Source organism: Nyctereutes procyonoides, unplaced genomic scaffold (genome assembly GCF_905146905.1).
Source record: "Nyctereutes procyonoides isolate TBG_1078 unplaced genomic scaffold, NYPRO_anot_genome, whole genome shotgun sequence".
In the NCBI taxonomy this organism is placed as follows: Eukaryota; Metazoa; Chordata; class Mammalia; order Carnivora; family Canidae; genus Nyctereutes; species Nyctereutes procyonoides.
This window is the reverse complement of record NW_026575035.1, coordinates 13,476,347-13,504,109: the sequence shown is the minus strand read 5'-3', so window position 1 is coordinate 13,504,109 and position 27,763 is coordinate 13,476,347. Positions and strand designations below refer to the sequence as shown.

The window sequence follows — 27,763 nt, the reverse complement described above, 5'->3', positions numbered from 1 at the left end:
ACAATTTTTGGTCTTCAGGTCATTACCACTGGGCCCGTAGCATGAACATCACATGCCAGTGATGCCAGGAGCTGTATAAGACAATGGCAGGGACTCCTATGATTGCTCCAGGAGCCTGGAACACTACCTGTGGGTAGCCACACTCCTGTTTAGAGATTTGTAGGGGCAGGGCTTCCTTTCAGTTGCCCATCAGTCAATAATCCTCCCAGCATCCAGAAATCACTGGGTGCCTCATCTCCTTTGATCAGAAAACAGCAAAGATTGTGTTATCTGTCCGTTTATTTTTTCCAAAAGTTAGGAAGTAACTAACTCTGGGAAATGACTCAGAGCAACAGAAAAGGGGCACATTCTGCTTCTCTAACAAGCCCTTGCCTTGATAGACATGACTGACCTTTCTATTTACATCATAATACATTGAATTTTCTGTTTTAGGCTCCAGATAATGGATGGAGGGCAATGAGAAGAGGTGTGTGAACTTTCTGTCATGAAGGGCAATTTGCAGGAACTAATCATCTTTCGATAGTTGGACATAAGAAAGAAATCCATCAACTGAGCATCCTGCATAAGTATTTATATTCATGAACATTTCTTGACTCTCAAGAAAGATTTCTTAAAGAGCTCTCCTTGGAATGTTACTGGTGTTACGAAGGGAAAAAAACAGAGGAGGGGGGATGTAAAGAAAGACTGAACACATTTTTTACTGTAGAAATTTCTAGTATTTTAAAATATTTTTCCTGCACTATAAATATTCAAGTCTTCATCATTTCCCAGACTTACTTGACCACAAAGCAAGTATATTGTGGGACTGGTTGGAAGATACAATAATTCAAGGCATTTTATGCAGAGTCCAGCTACACTTTCTTTGGCATCCATATTAAAGTCCATGACTAGAGCCACTGAGTCATTTTCTTCCACTCCTGGGGATATGTTACAGTTTGACACTTTTTACCCCTAAAGAGAGGGTTTCAAGGTATGGGAAGATGTCTATTTCCAATGCTTCTCAGGATTATCTGCCCTGGGAAGGGTCACCTGAGAAAGAGCTGTCTGTTTGTACACCTCCTAGTGAGGAGGAGTTGGTCTCCTTCTCCAGTCAAAATCTGTGGGCCTATCTTGCAAAGGAGAACCTTCTTTGGGTATGAAAAGGCGGAAAAGTCCTAGACAAAACTAATTGGGATGAGTGATAATGGGTTTTTCACTAAAAAAATATCAGTTACTCAAGAGGCAGGAGGCAGTGAGGGCTGTAAGGGTAGACAAAGATGATAAGCAGTCAACATTTAGGAGTTGTGGATTTCAAAGATGTTCTTCCTAGTTGTGGGTATAGACCTTTTTTGGAACCTTGCTGCAATCTCTTTTCATCTCCAAGGCTCCTGTCATCCAACTGTGCAAAATGTGATGTTAGCTTCATTATGAGATTTACAGTTATTTTCTCTTGTGTGTGTGCTTATTTGTCTGTTTTCTGGCTCTTTGTGAGGTTACTAACCATTCTGCAGCCCGTAAAACCTGGTATACCACTTATATGTGGTGTTTGCTGTGTTTAGATTGAGTTTGTCCTACTTAAGAGGACTATGTTAATTCAAAGTGGTCTCACAATTGTGAGTCAACAAGCCCTTGAAAGGATGGTTATATGAAATCTAGTGTGGGAAAGAAAGGATCTGTCTCATTTGTGACACTCACTGTTCTCTTTTGAATGAATTTTAGAAGTTATCTGAGCAAGTGTTCCTGAGATAATGAAAAAAGATCTTAATGGCCTCAAGCAGCAGTGAAGTTGAATGCTCCTATTCATATAAAGTTAAATATAGATACACATTTGAGCTTCACCTCATTTTCCAACTTGTTTTCCTTGTAGTTTAAGTCATGATCGCTGTAGAGTTCTATCTTGTGCTAATGTACTCTTCATAGCAACAACAATAATTGCAATAAAGGGATTTTTCAAATTTGTGTGGAGAAATACGATTATATAATCTGATAGATTTCTTCTATAAAAAGAGTTACTCAGCTTTTTGAAGCAGAACTATATCCGATTCCTGTTTATAATGGAATTTGTTCTAATATCTTACTTGAAGATTTCACTAAGAACAAAACTCTTCAAAGCAGCCTTACAAATAGAATTAAAAATGTTACCTGGCTCCCTGTTCCTGTGGAGACACACTAGAATTCTGATTCAGCAGTTGACAGATTACCTCAATACAGTGTTTATTAACTCTATTCTTTCCTAGGTGGGTGACCTTTGACTAGTTATTTAAATTTCCAAAATTATTTCCTTATTGGTCAAGCCAATATAAAATGTTGCTTTCTTTATTTGTTCTCCTTAGGGTTATGGGATTAAATGAGATAGTAAAGTCATGGCCTAGAATAGAAGAAGCAGTCAATAAATATTAGGTATTGTTGTTGTGGGCTAATGATGTGGTTGTTGTTACTGCTGAAGGCAGGGATTCTATTTAATCTCAGTTCCTTGGAACCTAGATTTAGCTCAGTATTTATTAGGCTTAATGTTTATTAAGGAAATAAATGTGATCACTATGATATTCTAATACCAGAGGTTTTTCAGCCACTCAGATGACTTAAGGAAAAAAAATATATAATTAATATATTTTATTTTTTTTTAAGAGCAGTTTTAGGTTTACAGAAAAACTGAGCAGAAAGCACAAGGAATTCCCATATGCTTTTTCTCCCTCCACCTTAGTTTTCACCTTTTGTTGTCACTATTATTTATATCTTGTACTGGTATGCTACATTTGTTACAACTGATGAGCCACTGTTTATCACTATTCCTAACAAGTCCATAATTTACATTAGGGTTCACTCTTTGTGTTGTACATTAGGGGAGTTTTGGGAAATGCATAATGCCATGGATCCACCATGACAATATCACAGAGAATCATTTCACAGCCCTGAACATCCCCTTGCTCCACCTATTCATCCCCCCTCCCTCCCTCCCTTCCTCCAATCCCTGATATTTTTCCTGTCCTTACAGTTTTGCCTTTTCCAGAATGACATACAGTTGAAATCATACAGTGTAGCTTTTTCAAACGGACTTCTTTCACTTAGTGATACGCATATCAGGTTTCTCCTTGTCTTCTCAAACAAAGATACATTTTTACTTATACATTTTTACTTTACTCATAATTCTGAGTTGGGAAATATGTTTGGCTGGTGTCACTCTACTTGGTAGATGTCTGCTCACTGAAGGATTATTTCCTGTGTTGAAACTTATATTCTTACCCTCATCATTTATCCACTTAACTGAAAGTAGGTGTATTCAAAGGGGAATTTTACATTATAAGGAGGGGTTAAAAATAACAATAAATATTCATAATAAAAAATAAAATACAAGAATAAATACATCTCTTTCTCTTCCAAATCAGTAAGCCCCTCATTTCCTAATGGGAGCCTTCATGGCCCTGCAGGCTGCTATAGACTTCTCAGTTTCTCTAAATTTGACCTGGAGGACCATTTACATTAAACTGGCTGAGAGTTCATTTATTTTCTCCATACCCTAAATGTTCTCAGATGACCTTACTATTGTTCATTCTTAGTCTCTGCTCTAAGGCCAGGCAATAGAAAATAATCATTCACCATAATTTTTTAAAATCCCTTTTACTCATCTGTTTCCCTGAATCAATCCCCACATGACCTCCCACATTCCTTTATTCAATTAGAGGGAAAAGGTGGGGACAGGACAGGATACCTTCACACGGATACCCTATATGACCAGGCCTCTTCCAAATTTCATTTCCTTAATAATTTCATGTTCAGCCTGTTCCATCAAATATTCTGAGATGTAGTTTCTTGTGCAGTCCTTCAGCATCTTCTTACTTTCTTAATGTTTACACCTTTCAAGCACTTATAAACGGTATGTCTCTCCACTGCTCTAAATTTAGAAAATGCATAAATATATTTCTTTGACTCCTTCAGTGGCTTTTCTGGGCACTTGAACTTTTCTTATGGCTTTTTGTGAGAGGAGATGGGAAAGAGTAGGTTTTTCACTAGGCCTCCTGAAGCTGGGTCATTTAGATTTCTATAAAAGGACTATCATTCAAAACATGACAGACACCTAACTCTGGGAAACAAACAAGGGGTAGTGGAAAGGGAGGTGGGCGGGGGCTTGGAGTGACTGGGTGATGGGCACTGAGGGGGACACTTGGCGGGGTGAGCACTTGGTGTTATGCTAAATGTTGGCAAACTGAACTCCAATAAAAAAATTTAAAAAGAAAAAGGGCTGTCATTTTCCTCCTGCTTCTATTTCTATGTCTAATCACAGGGGTGGCTCCCGATCTTGGAGCATGGTGCCACTGATACTGCCATTCCCACATACACAGGTCACCTTCCTGGTACAGGGCCAGAGTGATGAGACTAGTCAGGATGGGGTCCAGAGCACCAGGAGGGGGATGGCTCAAAGCAGGGGTCTTGTGTGTACTTAAGTCTCAATTGCATCCCCAAAGTAATGGCAGGATCCTTGAAACCATGTCAACTATCTCCAACACTAAGCATCTTCTTTGGGCCAAGAATAAACATGAGAATGAACATAAGCAGTGACTGAAAATTGGGCCATGGAGGTCTTAAGTGAATACAAAAATATCAACCCATGTTTGTATCTGCTGGGATTTTATCAGAAATCTTTGGTGGTGGGGGGTGCTGAGAGGTGGTGGGAGGCTGGAGGTGGTGAGGGGTGGTGAAAGTGGCTGAGCAGGTTCTCAGCAACCAGCCATTGAGACTTTTCTCCTCTGGAACCTTTGGGATACTGCAGCAACTTCCCTTTAGGTCAAGAAAAGTGTAATAATGACTTCCCTTGTTTATGCTTCTTCTAGAAGCCTTTACTTTCCATATTTCTAATCTTACTGGGACCCTGCTAAGAAGCAGATGTTATTATCTACAATCCATAGATAAAGAACCAGAGGCTCAAAATGGGCAAGTAACTAGGCTGATGTCTCCCAACTGATATGTGGAGGGGTGCTGGGATCCCCAAAGGCCTCCTCTGTTCTCTCCTTCTCCTCTTTTTCACTCAGGCCTCCCAGGAGCTCTGGGGAGGGCTGTATGGGCTCATATGGTTTCGAAAGAACAAGCCCCGTATTACCACCATGTCCTGGTTTGTCTCTTTCCTAGTACTAAATACAAGGTGTGATTATGAGGAATATCACATGCTTGTGTTCATATCATTCAAAAGAACACTAGCTAAAACATCTAGGCTCAGTGGGAACATACCCGAAAACTTACCTAGGTATTATCCATAGTTATTTGCTGTTTGCTCTTGGCTTTTCTTCTTTAATTTTAATCCTCACACCTCTTCTATATAAACTATGCTGAATATCCCATTCCATCCATCGTTTCCTGTCATTACCAGGGGCAATGAGGACAATCTACTAAAAAATGTGCTTATCTAGATCCTCAAAATAGATTCCAACCTCCCTGAACCTCTAGGCCTTGGAAACATTTATATGGCTGCTCATTCTATAATGGATGTTACATTGATATTTATGCTTTACACCAGTTTCTAAATTAATATTTGCTATATGGAGTCCTGCTAATTAATATGTACCTTTCCTGAAATTTCATATCAGCTATTTGAAATGGGAGAAAGGCAGAAAGCAACTTGCAAATTTTGTGCATAATGAAGTGAAGAACAAGCTCACATAATGAAGACAAACAATTATACAACATTTGCATGATTCTTTTTTCTTACAACATGAAACAAGACACACGGACCTGATTAGCATGCTGTCTTTGCCGTGAATTTTGTTTCTTATTTCCCCACATTTGGTGGGATTCTCAAAGCCAAGAGCGGTCATACTGTTTTGTCAAAGTTTTTTTATATTATCTGAGGGACTGTCAGGCAGCCAAGATCACCTTGCCAAATTCAACCTGACACAGGTGACTTCTGTTTCTGTGACCGCCCTGGGGTTGTGTCCCTCAGCTGATACACATATACCCAGAGGAAGACCCCAGTTCAGGCTCTAACTACTAAAATCAACTGGCCAGAGACTCCTGAAATTCGTACTAGCCCCCAAAACATTTACTGAGCTTCTACTATGCCCTAGCTCCCATGCTAGATACTGAAGATAAAAATGAACAAGGACAATCCTGGCTGCCCTTGAAGTATTGACTACCCATGGAGGAAGACACGTTAACAACATTTATGGTAAGCACTCTGTGAGTACAAAGAAGGGAGTCTACTCTAACAGGTGGGAGAAGGAAGGTTTGGGAAGAACTCCACAGAAGAAACCGATTCAGGCAAGCTGGGGATTCATCCAAGGTGCTTGAGAGACTGCCAAACATCATGGTTAAGAGCCCACCTTCTGTGTGATTCGGTAGGTCATATAAACTTTCTGTATCTCAGTTTCTTCATCTGTAAAATGGGGATAATAATAGGACTTACCTCATAGAGTTATTGCTGTGAGGATTAAATGAGTCATATACAAAGACCTTAGGATGCGTACTGGAACACATCACTTAGTTCATTATTTGAACTATGGCAGGAGCTGGAGAGGGAAATCATAGCCTCAAGAAATGTTAAGTGCAAGTAAAGGCAGGATGCTGGGCAGAGGGGGAATCCAAATTGATCTCATCATTTTGTTGTGGGTGATGGGGCAGATGGTGAACATAGGTAAGAAAGCAGTTTAGGATAAGAAGATGACAAGATTTAATTGGAAAATACTGAGACTAAAGAGCCTAGGTAATATTCAGATAGAAATATCTAACCAGCAGTTGTAAATAGGAGTGTGAACTCTGGATAGAAGTTTGAGCAGGGCTGGAGAACTGAAATCCTTAACAAGAGGTTGAAACCATGGCTCAGAATGGTCTAGGAGGAATAGGATGAGAAGAGAAGCCAGGGAGGGAGCTGAGGATAGTTAAGATTTAAAAGGTAGCCAGAGAACATGGGGGGGACTGAGGAGAGGTAGTTCAAGAGTAAGAAGGAGAACCAAGAAAGAATGGTTTCATGAGGCAGAAAGCAAGAGAGCTCTTGAAGAAGAGAGCAGTCTGAAAAGTAAAATGCTACAAAGAAGTGCCATGATAAAAAGATCAAGAGAGATGCATTTGGTTTGGCAGCTCAATCCAGGGGTCAAAGAGCTCGAAAAGTAAAAGGTAACACTGAGAAAGCACAGAGACTTTAACTGCAGGAAGCAACCACCTCCTCTAGGGCCAGGGAAACAAAATGCAGAGGTGGGAGCCACTGGAATCCAGGCCTTTGGAGGAGAGGCCCCATGGAGCTGGGCTCTGGCCTCTAAGAAGGGCATGCTGCACAGCTGTGGCTGATACCTCTGGAACTCAGTGAAGCACCTCAGGGAGCTGGGATGCAGGAGAGGGAGCCCACTCAGCTAGAGCTGATGCCTTAGAATCTTGAAAGATGGACCCAGCAGAGAAGACACTGGGACATCTAAGGAGAAGGGCATGAAGATGGCTTTGGGAATGCTGGCAGAAGCAGGAGATAGAATCAACTACTTCATGGGGAGTGTAGGGACATTGTTGGGGAGAGGCTGACCAAAACAGCACAAAAATGGGGAAAAACAAATCTTCTGGGATCCCTGGGTGGCGCAGCGGTTTGGCGCCTGCCTTTGGCCCGGGGCGCGATCCTGGAGACTAGGGATCGAATCCCACGTCGGGCTCTCTGCATGGAGTCTGCTTCTCCCTCTGTCTGTGTCTCTGCCTCTCTGTCTCTCTCTCTGTGACTATCATGAATAAATAAATAAAATTTTTTTAAAAAAGAAAGAAAAACAAATCTTTTCCACCTCCCCCTGCCTGCCATTCTCCCTATAGTGTCCCCTCTCAGCAAGACCAGAAGAAACCAGATGACAAAGGAGATATGGGGTTTGCAGACTCCTGGTCCCAGGATCCCAAAGCAGAGTCTAGAAAGGTGGTTTTAGGCTGAGCAACTGGCTTTATATCTGCATAGTAACCTTCATGAGCAGAATTTTAATGGTTTGGAGGAAAGTCATCTAACAATCGGTTGAGAAGCAGAAATCAAGACAGTAAATCAAGACCATTTTTCCAAAAAGTTTTGCTATAATAGAGAGGAGGATAAAGTGGTAGGTAGAGGTAGATATAATGTTCGGGAAGATAATTTAATCATTTGTTTGTTTTTGTTTATTTGTTTACTAAAAAGGAAGACCCAAAGCAAGTTTCAACCTGAGCCCAAAGCAAGGTGAGTTCTAGACTGATGAGTAAAAGCATCTCAAGGAGATGGGAAAGACAGAACCCAGCGCACAGTTGCAGGGATTGGCCAAGACACAAGTAAGAGAACACCAATTCCTCTGAGAGGTGAAGATGTTGCACAAACACCGAAAAAATAAAACACCCACTTTGTAAGTGATGTGCTGAGTCTACTATCAAATGATTCAAACAGAAAACATCTCTCCTCTTTTCACCAAGGAGGTCTGTCAGGGCTTCACACAGATCATCACAGAGGCTTTCTTTGACCATCCTATCTAAAATTTTAACCCATCCTTCCCAACATACCTGAAAACCCTCTTTCTATTTGTCTTCCTTAATTAATTATCAATCTTACTTATCTCCAAAAGGCAGGGATTTTTGTCTGTTTTGTTCATTGTTGTAACCCAGGGTTAAGACAATGCTTGGTACACAGTAGGCACTCAATAAATATTTGCTGAGTATAGGAATGAATAAAATCCTCATGTAAGTACTTCTGAAACAGAGAATAGGATGCACATATTAATCAACTAGTATTTAGACACTTTCTGCTGGGCCTTTGAGGAGACATAAGAAAAGAATATGGAGGAGTCTCTTCAATCACAGAATTTATAATATTTGAAGAAATGAAACAAATTAGCCCATATGGAAACAAAAAGAATGACTCATCCCTGTCTTCCTTCTTCCCAAACTGTACTTTCCCCTTCAGACTGGTCACCAACCATCCATCTCTCCCTTTCTTGAATCCCTGGAGACTCACAGTCAACAGCATCCTTTCTGCTCCCCAGCCCAGGCAGGGTTCAGTGCCTTCAATCAGTCAAGGTCATGAGCTCCAGTGGACAGAGTTCTTGGCCCCCCCTGGGAGTGAGATTAGAGGGTCTGGGACCACTGGTGCAGCTTTCTCACACCTGACACGTGTGTGTTTTGAAAGCCTCATCAGAGCTGACTTTGATGGGCAGCAGGAGCCCTCTAGGCAGCGGGCTGCCAGTACTGTCAGCCCAAATTGGGTGATGGGGGGTTGGGGGTCAAATCATTGACTGTCAAGGTGTTAGAAGAGATCTCAGAGTGCTTCATAGATGCAAAGGATGAAAATCAGCAACACCGAATGAGCGTGTGCTGTTCTTAAAGGAAGCACTGGGTAATAGTGAAGTGCTCTGGACCATTTCCTTAAAATTCTACTTATTCTGTTTTGAGCAAACCCAATGTGTATGCACACATGCACATGCCACACAGAAATGCAGAGACATCACACACACCCACAATACACAAACATAGGCAGAGACTGAGTGTGTGTGTGTAGACACACACATATTGCAAAGCTTGTCTTCTGCCAGAGAGTTTGGAGAAATAACTAAAAGAATAAACGAATGAATGGATGAAATTAATGTCTTATCTGTAATCACTTAACAGAGGATAAAATACAGTCAATGTCTACTCTCAAGCCTCCCAGTTTAAAGCAGTTTATTACTGAAATCAGAGTTTAAGTTCCTTTTTAAAATATGCAAAAGTCTGAGGTAAAGCTTTTCCCAAAAGCTTTTGCTATTACTAGAGCTTATTATTTTAAAGGATCCAATAATTGGGGAATTTTTTCCTTTAAAAAGAGGAAATATCTCTGAAGAGAATGGCAGTGTGTTTACTAATAAACCATGCTGAAGCAGTAGAGTTGAGTTCATGGAAAGGGCACTGGACTGAGAGCCAATTGAACTGGTTTCCAATCCTGTCTTTTTACTATTGTTAAATACAACTGTATGCAAATTACCTCTACTCTCAGATTCTTAGTTTTCTCATTTATAATTGGATGGTGAGGTAGGAGAGTCTTTACTTATATATAGTGCATTGACCAGCCATACTCATCTATATCCTGTCCTAAGACTTCCTAAAATAGAGAAAGCTGCTGATTGATTCTCAACTGGGTGGAAATTTTGCCCTACTCCCCAGAGATATTTGTCAATGTTTGAAGACATCTTTGGTTGTCCTGACTGGCATTAGGTGGGTAGAAGACAGGGATGCTGCTAACCATCCTTCCATGCACAGGACAGGTCTCACAACAAAGACTTATGTGGCCCAAAATGTCAAAAGTGCCAAGGTTAAGAAATCTTGCTCTTGAGCAAACAGTATCTCGTACTTTTAAAACCCTCTCCTTATTGGTAGACTGACAGATATCTATCTACCCAATGTATGGGTAGATAACCATAATAAAAAAAGTATTCTTCCGTAATTCTTAGGTTGACGTCCTAACCCCCAGTGCCTCAGACTGTGAGTATATTTAGAGATAGGGCCCTAAAGAAGAGGTAATTAATTTAAAATGATTCTACTAGGGTGAGTCCTAATCCAATAAGCCTGCTGCATTTATAAGAAGAGGAAGGGACACCAGGGATACACATACTCAGAAGAAAGGCCATATGATTGACACAGTGAGAAGATGACCATAGTCTGGCCAAAGAGAGAGGCCTCAGGAGAAACCAAACCTGCCAACACTGTGATCTTGGATCTTGGCTCTTGATCTTGGACTTGCCTCCAGAACTGGAAGAAATACATTTCTGTTGTTTAAGCCACATGGTCCATGGTATCTTGTTATGACAACCCTAGCAAACTAATACACCCATGACCCAAGTAACAAGAGGATTCTTTTCCAAAGCAATGGCATGCCCACAGAGAAAAGACCTTCAACCTGATATTACGGGTCTCCAGGATTATTGCCTACTTTTCTACATTAATTAAAGGGAACTGCCAATCTATAAGCATTGGCCACTCCCCTACCCCTTACACACACACACACACACACACACACACACTGTTTGAGATCAGCTTATTGTCTGTTTTTTAAATATGACAGAACAGCCAAATATCATTGGATTTTTGAAGAAATTCTACAACCTAAGAAAGAGACCAAGATAAACAAGCAAAATATGTAATGAAAGGAGCAGGCGTACTTTAGAAAAACACAGTTTAACTTTTAAAAAATCTTTAATTAATATTCCTAAAAAGAGTAAAATATTATTGCATCAACAAAACACAAGTAGCTAATGCAGAAGAACTATTGTAAAGTGAAAGTATGACTCTGAAATTCAAATAAATTGTGGATAAAATCTAATAAAATCACCAGGTAGTAGAACAAAGAAAAACTAAGGGAAAAAGTAGATAGATAGAGGATCAGTTCAGGAACCTCACATCAAATCAATGGAGTGACAGAGAAAGAAAACAAAGAGGAAGAATCATCAAGGAGTTAGCACAAAGGATTTCCCAAAAGTCACAGGACATGAGTGTACAAATTAAGATGCCAATCAAGTGTCCAAGGCAATGAGCTACCTGAGTCACATACATGTATATACACATCTAGGCTCAGCATTATAGAAGTTCAGTATTTTAATAATAAAGAGAAGATTCAGCAGGAAAAAGAGAATTTTAAAAGATAGTTATAAAAAAATAAAAACTCACACTACCATCAGACCTCTCATCAGCTACACCGAATCTGAGAAGACAGTGGAGCAAAGGTCTTCAAGGTTCTGAGTTAAAATGATTGTCAACCTTGAATTCCATACTAAACTAACAATCAAGGACTAGCATGGAAAAAGCCATGTCCACAAATGTGTAAAATGAAAAATACCACATTTCACACTTGTAAGCAATACCACCCTAAGATCCCTGCCCCGTAGGAGCACAGTTCCTTGAAGATCAAAGTTTCCTCCTGGGCCTGGGACTTAAAAGAGCCAGACGGGGAGAACCAAGTTCAGATTTGATTTTGCATGGGCTCTGGTCTTCAGAAGTGTCTTCTTTGAAATTTCCTAAGGCCTCCTCCAGTGCCTAGAACCAGCCAGAGTTAGCAAAACCCTCCTGGGAGGCACCCTAGACCAAACCAGGATCCATATGGGCTGTGGTCTTCTCTTATTCCCTTTCTGGTACTCTCTTATCATCTACCCTACCCAAATGCCAAAAGGTTTCTTGAGGCCAAAGGCTGACCCTGGTTCCCAGAAGACATTCTGGCAAGTGTAATGCTCAAGCTGTATAGTTCATAAATTCTTTCACAGAATCATGTGAGATTGGGCTGCCAGAATGGCAGTGACATGGTGATTTTTGGTGACTCTCAAATACTGGATACAGGACAAGTTCAACATTCAACACCAACAGACCCCTGGCTTAAGCTGCATGTGTGAGCCCATGCATCAACTCTTGTCTGGCTTTGTTTTATGATGCACCCAGGGGCAACTCATGGTGGCAGCAGGTATCCCTTATTCTATGTGACCCTGACTGATGTTCTCTCCTGCCTCCATTGATGTGAGGACATCATGCTTTCCCAGGTCAGCTAAATCTATGCCTGATGAAAGATAGATCTTCCTTGTGCAAGTGAGGCCTTTTTCCTTACTCCTCCTATAGTCTTCTCTGGTGGTGACAATGAATGGAAGGTGGGGTGCGGTGAACATTAACATTACCACTTTCTAGGATGTAGTGGTTCTACATAAAGAATTCAAGAGAAGACAAATTTGAAAGATGTATTATTCTATATTTATGTTATAAAATTCCAAGGGGTAAACTCATCATAACCAGAACACAAATTATTCACATTTTCTTGAATATCCTGGATAAGAACTGCATTTGTGGTCATCATCGATGAAATACAGCAACAACCTTTGAGGGAGTCATTAGAAGTCATGTGGCTTGATGGATGAAATAGCATCATAACTAATAATAACCAGCATTCAATAGTGGTATTGCAGAAATACAGATCTATATTGTTTCAATGCATACGGTTTCCCACATGAACTCATTGGTATCTTGAGTAATAGTAGTATTGTTACTGTTTTCTCATGGTTGGAGACAGGAATAATGCACTTGATGATAAAGAATAAAGAAGAATCTTCACATATACTGATTGAATATTAATTATATAAGACTCTTGTCTAGTATTCTAAATTAGATCCAACAAAACACAAAAAAAGATCCAACAAAACACTATATTTGACATGTACCCATGAATTTTGTAATACTTTTTAAATAAAATTATTTATGTAGAAAGAAGCCTCACAAAAATTATTTGCTTGAAGCCCTATATACCTAGAGGTAGCCCTATTTTTATTCCTTTTTTTTAATTTTTATTTATTTATGATAGTCACAGAGAGAGAGAGAGGCAGAGACATAGGCAGAGGGAGAAGCAGGCTCCATGCACCAGGAGCCCGATGTGGGATTCGATCCGAGGTCTCCAGGATCGTGCCTTGGGCCAAAGGCAGGCGCCAAACTGCTGCATCACCCAGGGATTCCCCCTATTTTTATTCCTAGAGGAAATTATTTGAGGATCTGATTTAGCCCATCAAATAAATTTAAAAACAAAAAATGAAAAACCAAAGTCCAGAGATGCAGGATATAGGAGATTCAACCCAGAAAGACAAGCCAAGTCTCAAAATACAAATATGAACACAAATGTAGATCTAAAGAGAATGGGGTGTTTCTGGGAGACAAAAGAGCACTTGAAAAACAACTAATGTAACTTTAAAATTTTGAAATGAGAAAATGACAAGAACAAAATTGTGATATAAACAACAAAAGGTCAGGGGAACCTGGGTGGCTCAGTCAGTTAAGCATCTGACTCTTGATTTCAGCTCAGGTCATGATCTCAGGGTCGTGACACTGAGCCTTACATGGAGCTCCATGCTGCTGAGCATGGAGTCTCCTTATGATTCTCTCTCTGTCCTCCTTCCTTTGCCCCTCCCCCTCATGGAAAAACAAAATGTTGGGGAACCTGGATGGTGCAGCCTATTGGGCATCTGACTCTTGGTTTTGGCTCAGGTCATGATCTCAGGCTTGTAGAATCAAGCCCCATGTTGGGCTTTATACTCCATGAGGATTCTCCTTGGGATTCTCTCTCCCTCTCCCTCTCCCTCTGCCACTCCCACTCATGCTCTCCTTCAAATAAATAAATAAACCTTAAAGAAAACTAACCCAAAAATCAAAATGGTGATAAGAGGAAATGTAATCATTGTCTTATACTTGGCTCTACACTAAACCACATTTACTTAATCACACTTAGGTCAATGTAAGCCATTGTCTATAACCTTTTATAAAACAGAATGTAAATTTACCAACTTTAGCAACACAGACATAAAAACTCAAATGATGGAAACTGGGAAGTGGGAAGAGGGGTAAAGGAAAGAGTGGGGTGCCAATGGCTTCATCTTTTAAAGTGTGAAGCCAAGGATTATAGTGTCATGATAAATTTAGAAATAAAATGGTATACTTTCTGCAGTCACAAAGTTATCCCATGAAGAAACTAACAATAATGGTAAGACTATATTGGGAGGCTGTTTAGGGAGATGATAAGTCTAATGAACTAAATTTGCATATATTAGAACACTAGATACAAGATAATGTCTAAAATTGAATTCAGCAAGAGATTATCTTCTACCGAGTGGGATCTGAGATGCAATAAGGGTAAAAAACTTACTTTTCAATACAAATATTTTAAAACTATATAAAGCATTTCTTTGTTAAAAATAAGTTTTAAGGGATCCCTGGGTGGCGCAGTGGTTTGGCGCCTGCCTTTGGCCCAGGGCGCGATCCTGGAGACCCAGGATCGAATCCCACATCGGGCTCCCGGTGCGTGGAGCCTGCTTCTCTCTCTGCCTGTGTCTCTGCCTCTCTCTCTCTGTGTGACTATCATAAATAATAATAATAAAAAAAAATTTATTAAAAAAATAAGTTTTAAGGGCAGCCCCAGTGGCTCAGTGGTTCAGCGCCATGTTCAGTCCAGGGCATGATCCTGGAGACCTGGGATCGAGTCCCACGTTGGGCTCCCTGCATGGAGCCTACTCCTCTCTCTCTCTCTCTCTCTTTCTCTGTCTCCATGAATAAATAAATAAAATCTTTTAAAAAGTAAGTTTTTTTTAAATGTAATTTTTTATTGGAGTTCAATTTGCCAACATACAGCATAACACCCAGTGCTCATCCCACCAAGTGCCTCCCTCATTGCCCATCACCCAGTCACCCCAATCCCCCACCCACTTCCCCTTCCACTACCCCTTGTTCATTTCCCAGAGTTAGGTGTCTCTCATGTTTTGTCACCCTCACTGATATTTTCACTCATTTTCTCTCCTTTCCCTTTATTCCCTTTCACTAATTTCTATATTCCCCAAATGAATGAGACCATATAATGTTTGTCCTTTTCTGATTGACTTATTCCACTCAGCATAATACCCTCCAGGTCCCTCCACGTCTAAGCAAATAGTGGGTATTTGTCATTTCTAATGACTAATATTCCATTGTAACATATACCACATTTTCTTTAAAAGAATAAGTTTTAAGTACAAAGTAAACTAAAGTATGATGACTGGACAAGATGATTTTAAGATTCTTTTCATATCTAAAATCCAAGGGAAGTGCTTCCAAAGCTTGAAGTCCACTCAGAAGGAACCAGGAATATTTCCCTTCAGAATGACTATCTGAACAGAAGCTAGTCTATGCCACTGGGAATCTCACAAACATTCTTTTTTATATATGTCAAATTTCCACTCCTGACCTTATTTTATCTTCTTAGTAGCTCTACAAATAAATTGTTATAATCATCTGGGTTTTAGAGGTGTGGTTCAATGAAACTAAATTAATTTTCCTGAGTTACATGAGCTTTTAAATTGCTAGGATGCAGTTGAATGTATGGCTTCCTTGTCACTCTAAGTTCTCTTTTTCCCCCACCATATCATGCCTCTTGCTAGGCAGAAAGAGAAAAGTAAGAAAAATTCTCTGCCCAGGAGCCAATTCCCCAGTGAGGAGTTTATATAACTGCACCTGCCCTGTGATTATAGGTTAGCTCCTCTGGGAATCTGATGAAGCCTGGCAAAAACTAGCCTTCTTCTCTACTTGGGCTCATGAACATTGGTGATCTGTCAGCACACTTCACCAAAGCTTTGGAGAGCTCATCAAAAAATTTGGAAAGGCTCATCTAAGCGACTGGCACAACATACCATACAGCATCCAGAGGGCCCTGGCTTCAACCATTTGGACTCCTTAAGCACTTTCCTTTTGAACCACCCTCATTCTTGACATCTTTTGTAAGTCCCAAGTCATGGTGATATACTCCTACGTTTCTTTCTCAAGCTGCAATGAGAATGTTTCCAGGACAGGTGGCTGTCAGGAGTGGGGGACCCCAGGATGGTTCTGGGTGGGATAGAGAGCATGCCTGCCAGAGAGAACTTCACAATACCTGTCTTTCCAGGGAGTGCTGGACCACTCAAGTTACCTGCGTCAGATTCCTGCTTGGTGCTGCAGGGCTACGGAGTATCTAAAGATGGTATGTTTCATGTTAATGTAACAACAGAGTCCCTGACCTATGGAAACTCCATGAGAAACTGGAGACAGCTTATATAAATTTCCACTGAAAGTATTTTTTATTTCAAGTGACTCTGCAAAATTGGAAACTGCAGTCTCATAGCAACTTTGTGAAGTCATTGTAGTCCCCTGGTACGCACTGGATTCCTTTTCCTTCCTTCTCTGAGTGTTCCTCTATCATTGCCCCAAAGACTGGCTTCCCAGAGATGGACTCCAAAATGCACCCTCAATTTGAGTCAGAACAACACTGCCTCTCCAGATTTCCTACTCCTTCCCTCTTCCTTCTGAGCCACATTTAAGAGACAGGACACTTAACTTGATAACTAATGGTACTGTATGCTATATATTGATGTATTTATTGTCCCTCCTAGTAACACATTTGAAATCTGTAGGAGGCCTTCAGTCCCTAAGTGCTTGACAGATGCAGGGATATGTGGGCCATGGCAGTTCTAATGATGTAGTGGCTATTTTGAAGCAAATAATTCTGAACTCTTCAAATCAGAGGCCTCTAAGAGGCAACACCTGATGTCACCAATACAGAGTGCCAGAGTCATCCTGAGGCACACTATGAATGACATGGACCACTATGCTTCACTGTAGTAATATAGAATATTGTTCTTTGGCCTCTACATATTTCTTTACACTTAATATTATTTCAGTTTCATAGTCAAGTCTCTTTGGCCCCACTAAGACCCAATTCACCAAAATTACACTATTTAGTAAAATAAACTCAGAGTATTGATAGTGATCTCCTCCATACTCCAAAGAAATAAGTGTACAATTTTCTTGACATGTGGACTTACATTTTTATGTTCTTAAAAGTATTCAAAAAAGACATAAAGGTAATACAGTCAAAGGCTCAAATTCAGACTTAAGAAAAACAAGAAATAAAAAGGTAGTGAAATAAGTATGAAGAAAAGAGTAAGTTACATATAAATCTAACAGAATCATTTTTCATATTAGACTTGTATATTATAAATGAAACAGGAATCAAACAATGTTTTAAATAAACATAAAGGCTCTGTCTTTTAGCGGCTAGGATATATAAACTTAGTCTAAATTTCTTGAATGGATATGCAATATACTATTTATAACATTTTCTCTGTCCTACTTATGACTAATCCTAAACAATTAGAGAGTCAGATGGTCAAGTATTTAAAGAAGCAAACATCCCAAACAAATAGTCATTTCTAACTGAAATCCAGAGCCCCAAGCCCCTTTAGATACATGACTATGGAGCCACTCACCAGTAGCTACAAAAGAAAGCTGCAAAAAGAATCCTACAGAATCCTGCAGTTTGAAAATAAGGAAAAACAAAGGCGCCTTAAGATCTGACTAGCATAGTCATCTGGTGGGGGCCAGAAGGACTCCCCAGACATCTCTAATAATTTCAAAAGCAATTTTTTTTTTTTTTTTTTTTTTTTTTTGCATTTCAGTAACTTTATTGAAAGGTATAGCCCTTAGTACCAAAACATAATGGTAGTTGGTTAGGCTACCTCTGCCAACTCAGAATTAACACTGATGTCAAATTATTGAAATATGTCAGCTTTTTGGGAAAACTGAAGTTATCCATAAAACACAGTTCACAAAAGTATAAGATATATTGTGGTTCTTTGGTTTATTTTCCAGTGCACATTTACCCATAACGTCATAAATGGGTACAGCCATTCTGGATGGACACAAGCTACTTGCTGCACTGAGTAACTGTTTACATCACTTTTAATGCCGTAGATCTCCTTACGGTCACTGACTTAATAGAAAATCTCAAATACTACCTTAGCAACTTCATAATTATGAGGATGCCTACTGACTTTTTTAAAGACTTTCTTTGGGCACAGGAGGGGCAAGTAGTGAAAGTATATTCTCTTCCTTTAAAAATTCTAAGTTAGAAGCAATAGCAGTTTTTATAAAAACAGCCCTTAGTAAAAACTTCTGGAGTGTTAAATCAAGTTTTTGGAGCATAGTTATTTTGAATTACTAACACAATAAAAACAAAGTTTCTTGATGGGATTAGATGGAGGCAGCAAATACTGTGTAAATTTTACCATGGATGCAAACGACCAGTTTTTTAGGAAAAATATTAACAATAACTTAATATGCCAAAATAACTAGGCCTGTAGTTTTACTTTTATAAAATGCCCTCAAATTTAAGTGTAATTCCCAAGTAGCAGTAAAGTCTAGATCTCAGAATTATCTATTATTTGCACTATAGGTACCAAGAAACCATTTTCATTGCCTAGAATAGTGACCCTTGTTATGCCTTAAAAGTGCATTTGTGAAATGTTGGTTTTAATGTATACCTCATAATTTAGAATTTAATTAGGTTACCACTTTTGATACCACCTAAATATAATATATTGACCCAACATAGAAAGTTGGGTTAATGTTAGAAATGAAGATTCACAGTTTACCTTCTCAGGCTCGTTATTAACATTTCACATTTATGCTCTTAGCTTTCATTTGTATGCCTCACAGATGAATTTAAATTTAATTTAAATTTAATTCCACTACAGCATGTTAATTAGGTAGTTTTCCCAAATCTGAGAACATCAATGCTAATCTAGTTGTGATGTTCTGAGGCTTCACAGCTTAAATTCATTATAACATCATGGAATCCATAGCTCAGGATTGTGGAGAAAGGCTTCAGAGAAGAGCTTTTTTGTTGCTGTAACAATCCAATTAAGGGACCATTTCAGGAATTGTTGGAAGGTGGGTTATTCTGTAGTAACTATGCTTCAATTGCCGTGCAGTACGTCCAGAAACAATCCATTTCAACTTCTGAACATTTGGTTTGGAACACTTGTTTGATGAATATTCAGTTAAACACTTGGATACAAGTTCTTGCCAGAAGGTCAAATCTCTGCCATTTATCTTGGAATGTGTCTGAAGACATTCTATTCCTTCAGTTAACTCTACAAACTTCTGTGCTTGGATCTCCAGTGCAATGATAGACAATGCCAACACAGAAGGCTTTGCTTTAGAAAATATGATCCTGCAGTGGCATGCCTTAAGTTGAGCTTCTAGTCTTTCAAAATTAAGGCTATTCTTCCTTTCAATTGGTAAGTTCTCTTGAATAAGTGAGTAGTAGAGTTGCAGAAATTGAAAGGCAGTAGTAGCTTTGACTTTCCAACACACTTTCTCCAATACAATCTTTTCCATTCTCATCAAGTCTGAAACCGTGAACCTATACTGGCTTATTCGGATCAAGTCAGTTGCCAATGGGACATTCCTTTCCTCTTCTATTGATTTAACAGCCAAATAGAAGCAGCTCAGCCCAACACAGCCAAGGTGCTTGGGCTGTACCTTCATTTTGGACAGGAATCTGTCCAGTAAATTCACAGCTAGAGAAAATGTCTCCGTGTCAAAGCCAAAGAACTGAGTTAGACTAAGAAGATCTTTTACTTCAAAGTCCCTTAGTCTTGCAGTCATTCTGAGGCCATTATCGTGTGCAGATTCAATTAGTCTCAAGCCGCAGACCTTTGGCTGACATCTGGACTCCTGTTCCAATAGGGCATTCAGCTGGTGTAGCAGTTTCTGAGATTCAGTTGTTGTCAGTACTTCTATCATCTTGACCGCGACTGCGGCTCCTCAGCCGTAGCTACCCTCCCCGGGCCTGCTCTCACCTCACCCCGCGGTAACAGATCCGATAGGCCCACGAGGCGAGGGAACTCGCGGGTAAGAGGGGAGAGGCCCGGGGAGGGGGAGCCGTCCTGGGCGGAGGTCTCCGCAGCGCCGCCCGGACGACACTGCCCACCACAGGGTCAGCTCGGAGCCGAAGGGTTCAAAAGCAATTTTCAATTTTCTATATACCTCATGAAATTCTACCATGTGGACCCTTCTCTTGAAAATTTAGGAAATAAAAACCTGCATTGACTGCTGATATTTTATGATGCCAACATCCCTAAAACCTCTCAACACCACCTCCCCCCACAAGAGAAACCTTTTATAAAGCAAGGCTGGGTCTGCCCCCAAAGCCTATCATTTCACTAACACTTAAAAATATTTTCTCAACATTCTCAAGCAGTGCTCAAAATCGGCCTGATATATATAGAGCCTCCTTTGTGGAATAACAAGATTATTTTTATCATTTTCCGATTCTCAAAAATCTGACCTGTCACCAAAGAACTTCTAAAAATATCAGGACGATAATGATATCCTTCGTCATTTCCCTCCTAGCTAATGGCTGCATTACTAGAGCTGGGTTTTTATTTATTTTCTGAGGGTACTCTCTGATCACAGCACTCATCATTTCATTGCTTCAGGATGTGGGACAGAATAGCTATCTTGGGAAGGTGGCTGATTTTTCCTCCACTTTTAAAGACAAGGTGTTTTAGCAAAGCATTCAGCTCAATTCACTCTCTGCCTATCTCTTAAATCACATTTTTGAGTTGGAAGTATATTGGAATGGATCCTAGAAAACAAATGCTGACTGAGGAGAAGCATTTTGTTCTTTTACCACAGCCAATTCAATTCAGCAGCATCATTACTGAGTGCCTACTATGTGCCAGGAATATAAAAATGAATAAAATACTACTCAAATAGCTCACAAGTTACCAGGGTAGACAGTCCCACTAACAAATAACAATAGTATGCTATGATAAGAGCTATAATTTTATTGTTGTTTGTGTAAGCCTACAAGAATAAAAACAACAGTAAGAGAGCAACAAATACTGCCTAGGGAAATCAGAAAGGAAATGGGAAGCCAAATGATGTATTAGAGATAGATCCCAAAAATCTCTTCCTGTTCAGAGATTCTGTCCCAATCTTTATATATCTGGAACTGGGAAAAAAGTCCTCTCCCAATTATTCTTGGGGGTTCATTTTGGTGTCTTGGTTCCTTATGCACAACTTGATTACCTAATCATTGCTCTTGCAGAGCCGTGAATGAAGAAGTGTTCCAATTGTAAATGCCTCACATGGAGAGGACTCCTTACTCAAATGATGACAAATTCTATCTTCAGATTTGGCAAGATACTTCAATATGTTGTCAACTATTGTATTGTCTATTATGTTGTCAACAGGTCTTCCCATACTTTGGCTGTAGGTCTGGGAAGGACAAGATAAAAGACACTTCCAAGGATGGACAAGAGTAGGCCCCTTGTTCCAGTGGCAGACGGCCAGGGCCAGAAGAGAGTGAGAGCCAGTAAAGGACTGTCTTCATAGAGACATGACAGTGGAATCTAAAAATAGTGACAGATGGTATATTAGCTTTTCCTTTTCTCTATAGTAAAATTTGTCAAATATCATTACCCCATGTTGTTTTATTAATAAGTACTGGTGGATAAAAAGAAGGCTCTATAAGCATGGTTTGCAGTAGAGTGAACTAAAGCAGGCTGTAACAACATCAGAAAAATTCTTATGAGATGGCCAGAGGTAAAGGGGGCAAAACCAAGAGAAGGGTGAGACTTGGGTGGCATCCAACTGAGTAGCAAGAGAGAGACCTGGGATCCCAAGTGTTCCTTTTACAAACTCTCAACAAAGCCTCCTGCCTTCAGTCCTGCTCAGCACCCTTGCCTTCACGGATTCCCTGTGTTTAAGGTTCTCTAAGCCTTTCCAAGATTCTGCCTCAAAATTGGCTTGCTTTTTTTCCTCATTGCTTCCTGTTGGCTTCTCTTTCCTGTAGACAAGCAGCTTTCAACTCTCCCTGGTCTAATCAGCATGTTACTGCCCTTCCATTTGCTTTCCAGCTTCCAAGATCGAGTTTTTCTCTCTCACCATCTCTCCTTTCTCTTTTTCTTGTAGGTTCATGCATTTTAAATTCCTTTACTGTGAGGTTTTGCACAGGCCTGGAGATGAACACATGTGTTCAATCTGTGGTTTTCTTTCTCAGTATATTTTATCTACTTGTTAACATTCTGTTTACTTGAAAATAACATGACACAGGACCTTGCTTATGATTAGCACTAGACCCCTAAAAGAGCTTATAAAATCAAGACCCTCAGGTTGGAATGAACTGTAAAGGTCAACCTGTCTGAGCTCTCATCAGATGTTTAATCTAAGAAACTCCTTAGCTTGCCTGATACAAATTTATTGAGTAAAAATGCGTAAAGCTAGGTTATGATTTTGCATATAATTATGTATCATACTTAATAATACTAACAATAGCTGCCACTTATGATATACTTTCCATGTGCCCCACCCTGTGCTAAGGGGCATTCATGCCTCCCCACAATCCTATGCGGGAAGTATTGTCATGGTCCACTGCTCCTACTGCCCCCCAACATCTTGCAGAGAAGGAATCTAGGGTTTAGTGCAGGTTTAACTCTCTTCCTGATTGCATATAGCTTGTACACGACAGGCAGAGCCTAGTTTTGAGCCTGTTTTCTCAGATTCTAAAGCTTATCCTCTTAGCTGTGATGGTTCCAGATTTAAGACTCTAAAACTCTTAAATAACTTAATTGTTTCTCCAGGGTGTCTGGTGAGTGCTTTCTGCTTTTTTCCACTTGCAGTTTTAGTCATTAATAATGTTGTCCTTATTTACTGTTGTCTACATTTGGGTCTTTAGAGTTATGACCCACAGTGGTCCCAGGTTGTTGACTTTTGTCTGCTATTCAGATTACTTTTCTTTTAAATTAGGAAACAAAAATAATTTTTAAATTAGTTTAGGTCAAATGATAAAGGTAGATCTGTTGTCAAAAAGACATTCTAATAATTTCTAGGTAGATAGATATATCTATCAAATCCATTATATAAAATCACTATTGCTTATATATTGAGAATTAAATTAGAATGTTGACTAAGCCAAGGGTTCTAAGTTTGGTGGGTTCTTTTTGTTAAAAATTAACCACACAGTTTTATTTCCAACAATTTCAATGGTTGAGGGTACACTATTATAAGAGGCAGAGGTAGTAGAAACTACCCAAAACCCCTTCTGATTGAAGACCCAGGGTTGAGTCACAGCTCTGCATTGCTGTGTTTCGAACAATCCATCTAATTTCTCTGAACCCTACTTTCAGGATATATAAGAAAGAGAACTTAATACACAGCAGTATTTTGAGCACCACTGAGACAATGTACGTGTAAGTGCTTGGAAGAAAGCAGGAGCTTAAGAAAAGCTCATTTATCAGCTTGTTCCAGGAGCCTCTAGCAAGTGTTGAAGAACTACCTGTTGAATAAATTAGGGACTAGAAGGATATGTACAAGCAAATAGAAGAGGATGGATGTCTGAAATCTCTTATTTCTCTAAAGCATCCCCAAGGTTCCCAGGGATGGCCCCTCTAATTGTACCTGCTATACTGGTCATAGAGAAGCCAGAAACTTGGAGGTGTTGGCTCATTTAACTGTGCAGGGATCTGCCATGTGTGGTACAGTATTACCTGTGACTTGTTTTACCTCTACCATTGTTAGCTATTAACCCTGCCCAGCAAATCTCAGAAGTGAGTTTATCTGAGTGCAGAAGAGAGTAGAATCTTCTCTTGGACTTGCTATGGATATCTTCCAAAGATAAACGATACCACACGAAAGACAATTTATCTAGGTAAACACCACCATCTTCTAATGTCCAAAGTCTGCTAGACATAAATTTAAACCCCTTTGAAAAGTCTTTGAAAGATTTGCTTCTGTCCTAGGTCTTCCAACAGCAGAAAGACTTCAGAGAGAAAAGGGGATATTTTTACTGTCTTGGGGTGCTTAAGAATCATGGCTCAGACTGGAGGTGGCACTGAGAACCCCACAAAGAACTGAGCACTCAGGCTTAAATCAGAGCAGTCACTATGTGCAGATGTTTCTACACAATGTCCAGTAGGGCCCTATATATCAGGAGTATATAAAGGGCACAGCCAACTCCTGTGGAATTATTTCAGACTGCATCCAGGCTCCTTACAAATTCTTTGTGTTCAGTCCCAGCACCACAATGGATGCTGAAAATGGCTTGATGTTCTGGATTCATGGAGAAAGGAGGACATGGGACAAAAGATATTTGTCTCATATCTTTCCTGATTATCCCTCAAATGGTCCTATCCTAGAGATATGTACCTCTCAAGCAAGAAATCATTCTAACTCTCCAAGATGTCTATAAAAAGTGAATAGGTCCTTAGTGGGCCAGGAACTACAAGACTGAACTCCAGTCCCAGCTCTGTCACTGACAGAACTTTTCAAGTTACTTAATCTCTCTGAACCTAGGTTTGTTGTCTTTTAATTAAAAACAAATTTTAATGAGAACATGGGACTAGATTATCTCTCTGGCTCCTTCTAATTCTGAATATCTCTGATATATCTATTAATCTGACAGGAATGAGCTGAGCTAATAAAAATCATATGACTAGCAGGGAACATTCCATAGCTAACACTATAGTCAAATATTTCTTGTTTCCTCTGTTGAGTGTCTGATGGAGCTGAGTTACAGGGTGGGGCTTCTGGATCCTTGTCAAAGCTACTCATACCAGAAAAAAAGATGAGCTATGGCCTATAAGCTGCTTAAAAGTCATATTTCTCATAATCTAAGTAACTCTGAAACTATGCACCATAGCCTGACCATTAAATTTCTCTCTCTAAATTTTAACTAGTGGATATGCTACATTGAGAGTTAAACCATTCTGATGTAAAGACATCTCTTTTCTCTCATCAGAGCCTAAAAAGCTGTCAGTGCATTTCCTTATTAGTAACCAATCTGCTTGCTCAGACGGTGCCTCACAGTTTATACCAAGTGAAAATGCTGTTCTCCAAGAACAGAGGAGCAAACACAGCTGAGGAGTTGAGTAGAGCTGGGGTAGTTTGCAGAAGGCCGCAGGAGCTGAAATTAAATGTGCTGCTCACCTCACTGAGACAGGAAAGCAAAGTGCAGCTCCAGCTAGTGATGTGTATGTGGTGCCTAGGAAAGCATTCTCTATGGCTGCATTCATTCAAGGAACTGCTCAGCTCATGCCTTGGCCCATGATTGCTTTTTCCCTTTATCAGGCATTCTTTTGAATCAGCACAAGTGACATAGACTTCTCCAGGGGAGCTGCTTCCAGCTTGACAAAATAACCACTGAACCCCATTCCTTTCCTGCCAATGCACGGGAAACATGCCGTGTACCATCTGTGACCTAACCTGTAACTAGTTTATTGCACAGCAAGGTAGTCTAGAAGCTTGGTCTGCACCCCCAAAAGGCCCTTGAGCAAATGGGTTTCAAGGAAAACTGCTGAGGGTGGTTTGTCACAAAACAGTAAGACCCCAAAGACAGGTGGCCATTAATCCCAGTGGAGGAAAATAAAACAAAGGACATTCAAGGGAGAAAGAGTTTTCCTGGGTTCCATGTAAATATCACAGGAAGTAGGACATGGGTAATGGAAGTGAGTGAGGAAAGGTGGAATGAAAACTGGCATCCTGGAATATCTCAGTTAACAGAGAGGCCTGGATCTGAAGGCAGTGGAAGTAAATTCAGAATCCAGCAAAGCCCATATCTTCTGTGGGCATTTATTCATCTTCCTTAGTCTCTCTCCTCCCCAGAGCTGATGGAGTCAATGGTTCTATTCTTCAGTCTTAGGTACTTTCAAAGGGACAACTGAGTAATTTTCTGCCTCAAAAGGCCCCTATATTCCTTGATTCTCTGACCAGAAATCTCTTTGGAGATTTAAGTGACAATACCCATTTTACCATGATTAAAATGAAAATATCTTGCTGAATTAAAACACATAAGTAAAAAAGCCAAGAAAGTCAATCAAATGGATATGAGCACTGAAAGTCTCCACATGAGTTCTTCTGTTTTCTTCAGGAATACTTACTCTTCTGTCAAAGCTTGGTAGTTATCTTAGTGTAAGTACTTTATTTTTTCTTTTTTTACTGTGGCAAAATATACATCCAGAAAGTGTACATATTAGAAGTGCATAGCTTTACAAACTGAACCATGCAACCAGCGCTCAGATCAAGAAACCAAAAATCACCAGAAACTCTCTCTTTCACTCCTTGCAGCCACTCTTCCCCTTAAGAGCAACTATCATCTGGGCTTACATCAGGATAAATTAGTTCTGCTGGGTTTGTACTTTATAAACCTGAAACCATATGTCATGTTCTTTTTTGTACCTGTTTTATTGCCCTCACCGCTGTTGGTAGGAGTCACCTATATGGTTGGGTGTAGCTATAGATTATTCGCAGTATAGTATCCTGCCATAAACCAGTACACCACACTGTACCATTCTGTTGTGATGGGCACTATGGTAGCTTCCAATTGGGGCATATTTCAAATAGTGCTGCTATGAACATCTTGATACCTGTTTTTGGTAAACATAAACATAATATCTAGCTAGCCTTACAGTAGATGGTCACATATTTACCTGCTTTTCCAGACCCCATTTTAAAAAGTCCAGTAAGAAAGTATGTATTCGGTGTATTTAGAAATCTATTAGGAAAAAAAAAAAACCAGAGTGATCTGACATTCACATCATCTCTCCACAATATTTTGGCAGTTTATTCTCTAAAATCAAGCAGCGACAACTAAGCTGAAACTGCAGTCTTAATTCTTATTACTGTGGGATCACAGCATTCTCACTTGACAGACTCTTCCCGCCTCCTGGCAACGGCTCATAATCACCCCAGTTATGTCGTCTATTTTCAGCTCATATAAAATTCTTTTTTTAAAAAAATACTTTTTCCCAGTCTAATTTTTCTTCTTTAAAATTCCTTGATTTTTAAATTAAAATATAAAGATAGACCAGTTCAGCCTAGTATCCTATCTTCAAAATGACACTGAAAAATGTTTTGTGGGAATGTGGGAGAGAATAACCTTTCTATTTCCTCAGAGGGGATCCTGTATTCTGTATTTTAATATGGAAACGTAATGAGCAAATTCAGAAAAACTATTCCCAGGCTGTGGGTGTGGTGGGGGCAGAAGGTGAGTGATTAAAACGTGGTCTCCAAATTCTCTGACATCCCTCCCCTCAAAAGGTAGAATCTGGGGAGACTGTGACTGGTTTTGACCAGTTGAGTAAAGCAAAAGTGATGCTGTATGATTTCATGGCTGGGGCATAAGTGGTCATGCGGCTCCTACCTGGTTCTCTTGGAATGTTCATTTTCAGGGTGTTCCCTCTCAGAATCTAGCCACCATGCTGTAAGGTACCCACAACACCTGGAGTGGCCATATAGGTAGGTACTGTGATCGATGACAGTTCAGCCCAGCCTTTGAGTTCATCCCAGCTGTTATGGGGTTGAATTGTGTCCCCCCCAAAAGATATACTGAGGTCTAACCTTCAGCACCTCAGCATGTGACCTTATTTGGAAACAGAGTCGTTACAAATGTAATTAGTTAAGATGAGGCCATTTGGAGTAGTGTGGGCCCTTACACCTCCTTATCAGAGAGAGGAGAGCACCATGTGAAGACACAGACACACAG

General features: G+C 39.9%; 2 protein-coding genes across 6 annotated transcripts in view; both read right to left on the bottom strand.

The window, feature by feature from the left end:
- The window catches only part of CRH (corticotropin releasing hormone), a 184,212-nt gene that overhangs the window by 9,549 nt on the left and 146,900 nt on the right, over positions 1 to 27,763 (bottom strand). The gene's annotated exons all lie outside the window — the stretch shown is intronic.
- On the bottom strand, positions 18,050 to 20,223 carry LOC129505284 (cyclin-G1). Its single transcript, XM_055318251.1, has one exon. It carries the CDS (start codon positions 20,020 to 20,022, stop codon positions 19,135 to 19,137), a length of 888 nt encoding a protein of 295 aa, XP_055174226.1. The 5' UTR covers positions 20,023 to 20,223; the 3' UTR covers positions 18,050 to 19,134.